Below are 6000 nucleotides of genomic sequence, written 5' to 3'. Positions count from 1 at the left end.
GCTATAAAAAGTCTTAAGACATAGAAGTGTGACAGTACAGTATTTCATGCAGTATTTATATAAATTCCCGAACAGAATATTGCACTGTATGAATAATCTTTGTAACTTCCAAATATTTACATTTCTAAATCTGGTCCTTTGTATGACTACAGAAACTGCAGGAAATAAACCTTCCCTTGTGTATTCACAAGAAGCTGGGTTATCCGAGTTTTAAGTCAAATTCAAAACATACTTCAAAAGCAATTGCCACACAGAAGACACTGTTTATGTGACTAACTCGGTTACATCTCTGCCATATGAAGTATAGTGCCGCGCATTTTCCTGAGCATATGTATCAACACACGCAAAACCAGTTGATGTTACTTTTCTTCTTTTAAATCCGCTGAGGATCCATGGACAGCCAACAGTCTGCCATTTACATAAAACTTGAAACTGAGTACTCCATCAGTTAAAAACCAGTAAACTTACACACATGTTATCCCAACCGGTCTTTCAGGCTTGGGTCCAAAAATACTTTCTGTGTAATTTCTAGATCAGACTGTCCACTGTGCAGAAAGCAGACACAAGGAAGTCTGCAAATTCTCTAAAATTCCTCAGCATCCACAAAGTTTAGGAAATGTTTCTTAGTTTCCTCAGTTTATGTCCAGCTAGTACTACGAGCTGTCTGCTGACATGAGTAGGGGTCTCAAGTTCCCTAGAACTAAAATGTCCTCATATAGCTATCCAAATGGTGAGGGACTATTAAAGAATTATCTGTTTGGGTCTTACCACTTTCTTTCATACTAACTCTTGTTTAGTTATGAAATGAGCTGCTCCAGCTGGAAGGGATGCAGCACAGCAGAGAAATATCTTAATTGATCCTTACGGAAAAGCTCACCAGGCAAGGGAACTATTCTAGACAAATAATTCACCCCTCTCCAAATGATTCCTATGCTTCCCTTTTGAAAAGATTCCTCACGAAGCAAGTCCTAAAGGGAAATACCGCAGGATCATGGGAAAATGTTGGTATTCCCTGCTTCACGTATCCTTTTAAGGGCCCACTGTATTGAGTGAATTTACATTTCTTGATATTCTAGTCCTTTCAAAATTATAAATGGCAGATACCAATGTACTAAAACAGCTTCTTTTTTTTTTTGGCAGAGGATTGTTATGTATCAGTTGTAATAATTCTTGTTGACTACTTACAGGTCTTTCCTGGGAGGCATGTAAATATTACGAATACCATGAATTCAGCTTTACTTTCTTATTGATTATCCCTTTTTTTTAATTCAAGTTGAGAACATAATTTTGTAACTGCTCCGTTAACCAAACAATTCCTCAGCATTTAAAAGTTCACTTTCTATATTTTTTCATTAAGTTTTCATTTTTCGCAAGTTTTTTGATACTGCTAGTTAACTCATCTGGGCTTTCTGGGAATCAGTTGTGACCATCTGGCATACAGTCACTTCTGGAGCAGAAAAAAACACCAATGTGTAGCTCTTGCTCTACAACTGCTTGGAAATGTCTATTCATTGACTCATTACTTACAGTAAATACAGAAGAGAATTTCTCAAAAAAAACATGTTAGCTGGAATATTTACATTATAACAGCACAGAATCATTGCATGTGGAAAAGCAATAGGACTCCAGAATTTGTGCAAGGGAAGATGTGAGGAGAAAGAGTTGCTCACCTTCCTTTCTTCCTGTCACTGTGTTGATTAGCAGAGCTGCTCACAGCAACCATTCACGCACGGTGCACGTTGGAGGTAGCCCCCACTTCTTCTCCCAACAAGCGCTAACTTTGTTGTTGTGGTACCAAGGGTACCCAGCAAATGTAGGTGAGATTTTACAGGTGAGAGAGAGGAGAGGAAGCAACGATATGCAGAAGAATAAAAAAGACATCAGGAAAAAGGCAGAAATTTGGTGTGGCAACCCTGTTTCCGTGTGCGACTCCAATCACCCACCCAAAATGAGAAAGTTGTGGTTACGACGGAAGGTGTGACTCTTGTTCTTTCCCTCACCCCAGGCTCTGCACTGCCCAAAGAAAGGGGTGCCCGCCACTGCTGGTAGCAGAGCAGGGAGCTAGCTCCCCACCCAGGCTCTGCAGCACCCCACGGCCTTCCCGTGGGCTCCCCAGGCAACTGCTGGGGACCATGGGGGCCAGGCAGGGGACATGGAGAGCTGCTGGATGGCAAGGCCAGGCTGCAAGAAAGAGTCCCAGCTGTGTGGAAAGGGACACTATGATTACATTCACATCACTTTGTTTCAAATGCCTCCTCCAGCAGTTCTGCGTGTCCTTAATTTCAGAAGTGGCCTTACTCCATTTTATGTTCTGAAAACCCCAGCTGTAGGTATTGTGAGGCCTTTCTGTGTTACTGCTCTGGTCCTTTTAAGGAAAGGTGGTGCAAGTTTCTCTCAAGCCTTTGAGTGTTTTGGGGACCCATCACAGTCAAAGTCTACTTGCACTTTGGTTTCAGTTCTGAAAAGTGGTTAATTCCAGTATTGCAAAATTCATACAAAGCTTCTTTCCACAGCCCCCTGCCACCACCTGCAAAAAAAAGGGGTTACACATCAAAGACTCTTTGTCTCCCTCATCAATTAAATAGATTTCCCAAGCGGAACTCCCAAGTTGACCATTAGTCTTATGAGGCAAAAAAGGAATGTGTAATATGAAAACCTGCTTGTTCCCAACAAATGTAGCTAGGAACAGTCGCACTAGAAACATTTACCACAACAGCAATGAGCTGGACTGAATAAAAGGTGGTGGCTTTTTTATAATCACTTCCTGACACAGAGTTCCCCATTAAAATGGGACAGCAATCTGTTCCCAGAGACCCTGGTCAAAACTTGAAAAAATGACCAGAAGACTTATCCATAAAACTCCCAATGCATTGATGGCAGTTGTGTGCCTAAATTACCTTTACAGCTTTCAGATCCTCAGACTATGACTACAACTTGGTGCTACATTCGCAACATTTAGGTCAGGAAAAAAAAAAGCAAATTTTGGGTGGCTGTTATTTTTTTCTTCCTGAGGCAGGACAAACAATTGAAAAATAAAGGCTGTCAAAGGTACTCTTACTATGTAAATTAATTTTATTCAAAACAGATTAAAAAAAACTAACAAAGCTTGCCTAACTACATGAGGTAGTATATGTAGCAAAATAGAAGGCAGAACATAGTATTCTGAAATATGAAGAATACGAGTAAGTTCACAAGTTGGAAGGCAATAAATTCAACAACAGAAACAAAATATACCAAAAATAAAGTTTAACAGCTTTTCAGTCTTAAAGCACCAATACACTTTTCATAGAAAGAAACATAGTATCACCACTACATGTTCTTCATATACCATAATATGGTAAAATTAACGCACAAGGCTGCTCACCATAAACGAATTTTTAGAAACGGTGAAGCAACAAATGACATAATTGTCACTGGGCTCCGTACCACTATACTTCCTGGCCTGCAGGAGTATTTGCCAGGTCATGAGGAGCAAGGTTAGCCTTTGTTACCACTTTCTTTAAGTTTTTTTTGAACATTTACCCTCATATTAATGTATAGTATACGGATACCATCTACAGCTTAAGGCCTCAAGCTTGCAAATTTTTATGTCTGTGTACAATTCTACATTTTTGCTGAAACCCAATTTAGGTAAATCGAAGGAGCCACATGGCAAAAATAAAGCATGTATATGTGCAGAACTGCACTGCAGAACTGATGGCTTATTCCTTAATTTCAGGTTACTCCACTTCTCAATTTGAAAATTTTCCCAGATCCTTCAAGGTTATACATGTCTATCTCTCACTCACCAATCCCAAGATAGCGTAACATTTGTGAAGGACTGGGCCACAATGAATTGGTTATTCAAACTAAAGAGCTTAGCAGCATTCAATAAACATTTTATTAACATATTTAAGAAATAATGAACAGGAATGGCCCAGTCTCTTAAAAGTATTTCTTCAGAGGAAAATATGCTAATACAACCCAGGACTTCCCTATATTTTGTATTTTCCATTTTATTTCAAAACAAGTATTTGTACTTGTTATGATTAGTATGAAATTGAAAACAGTCTAGCTCCTCATTTATGCTTGCATGGCTAATGCTACTGTAAATCATTAAAAAGTTATATATATTTTTATTTTACTTTAAGGCATGATTTACTATATTGAATTATTGGGATGGCTTCTTTTATGTACATTGGAAATAAAACCTCAGGCCTCCCTATGGTATAGTTTTAAGGTTACTGTTAGTGGCATACATAAAGTACCATACAATAATATATTCAGATGAAGAAAACAAAGAACATTTATGAGCTTTGAATTAACTGTATAGGAGTAACTGCTAAGAAAATATAGCAATATTTAACACAGGATTCAAAATATTGTTATATATCATTATAGATTTTCAAGTGAATTTTTCTCCCATGTTTACTTTTACAGATTTTTTTATTAAGATATATGTGTAATTTAAACTTTTTGGTGGAAAGCAGTATACATCTTCTGTACAATAATGTTACAGCTTTATACAAATTTTAGGAATGATAAGAAATGGGCTTATTTATTATTCTCGTCCAAGTGCTCTGGTTTCACTTGCCTGTTTTACATTTTACTTGCTAGACTCAAACAACAGCAAATACTCTGAACGCCTTGCTTCCTGGAGGATTCTGTAAACTGAAACATAGAAACATTCCTGATGTTATTTTTAAGACTGCAACACTCCAATGACAACTTTTTTGAACTGTTAAATACAATTTTAGGATCCTGTGACTCTTCTTGTGACTACTCATAACTTTAGCTATCTAAGAATTTTTTTAAAAACTGTTACAAATAAAAATTACATAAATTTCAGATTAATTTTTCTTCCAAGCAGCTTATTAGGAACAAATCATAACATGAAAAAATTCAAGTAATCCTTCATTATGAGGGATTCTGGTTTAAAGAATAAAGCTCTATTGAAGCAAAATACTAAAAAAAGTTCTTAGGAAAAAGAGAAAGCATGCATCTTACGCTCACTGTTCTAATAACTATATTCGGAGAGAACCTGCAGACCTAGGAGATCTCTTATTTGTTAGTTGCTTGTATGCCAAAAAATAGATTTCTAAAGAGAATTACTATGTTACAAAAACAAAGGAAATGCCTTCTGAATGGATAAATATCTGGCTTCAAAAGAAATGAAACAAAAATACCCAAGTGCAATGAAATTTTGTTAGAATAAATATTTTTGTTTTACAAACCAAACTAGCATGTCATATTTAATGGTCCCATTGTTTTCTCTTTTGCAAACCCTGTCTGAGGCATTTTCGGGAAGGAAAGGGAAACGGAGGTGAAAGTAAGGAAGGGCACGATGAAACAGGTTGCCTGCAACAGCATTACAATCCATCACCTTCTGCTTCACTTCCAGAAAACTTGCATGGGACTGTTTTCCAAACCACTGACCTTCCAAACTTTACCAAGATGGTAAAGTACAAATAATGATTAAATTTGCAATACTTGTCCTGGCTACAGTTCTACTCAATGAGATTTATATGGAGAACAAAAGTGTCAGTAAGGAAGCACTCTTTCTGAGGGAACTGGATGGTGATGAGGAAAGGCCAAAGAATATGTAAATTAAGGCAACCACTAAGCAAGCAAAGGAAATCTGTATTTACAAGTTTCCAGGTTTGTTGAAAGGTTTGAAGGAAAGACGCAAGACCCTCAATTAAAAGTAAGAAAAAAAAACAGTCTATCTTTTCCTACTTCGAAGTTCGCTACAGAAATTTTTGGAGGTTTTTTCCCACACAAATTTCTTGGAAAGCCCACAGTTTTAGAGGTAACAATCATTCTTAGCTTTACAGGACTAAAAGACTGATACAAGATTTTTTTTTAAGGTAATTTCTCTTTCTTCCTTTAGAACCTGGAGAACTCTTTCAGGGATTGAATTTGATCTGAAACATACAGCTATGCGTTATCATCACAGAACGCACGAATACACTGAATACAACAAAATGAACTTTCACAGCATCTCCAGGTCTTTCAGAAAAA

The 6000-nt window shown here is 37.2% G+C and overlaps 1 protein-coding gene across 1 annotated transcript in view; it reads right to left on the bottom strand.

The window, feature by feature from the left end:
- Positions 1-3994: 3994 nt before the first annotated feature.
- Positions 3995-6000, bottom strand: part of CRISPLD1 (cysteine-rich secretory protein LCCL domain containing 1) — a 43293-nt gene continuing 41287 nt past the window's right edge. The window contains exon 14 of the mRNA XM_009702860.1: positions 3995-4650. Coding sequence (XP_009701162.1) covers positions 4599-4650 — 52 coding nt within the window. The 3' untranslated portion in view covers positions 3995-4598. The remainder of the gene's footprint in view (positions 4651-6000) is intronic.

Source organism: Cariama cristata, unplaced genomic scaffold (genome assembly GCF_000690535.1).
Source record: "Cariama cristata isolate BGI_N322 unplaced genomic scaffold, ASM69053v1 scaffold4736, whole genome shotgun sequence".
Lineage (NCBI taxonomy): Eukaryota > Metazoa > Chordata > Aves > Cariamiformes > Cariamidae > Cariama > Cariama cristata.
The sequence above is the reverse complement of the archived record's forward strand: the minus strand, read 5'-3'. Positions and strand labels throughout refer to the sequence as shown.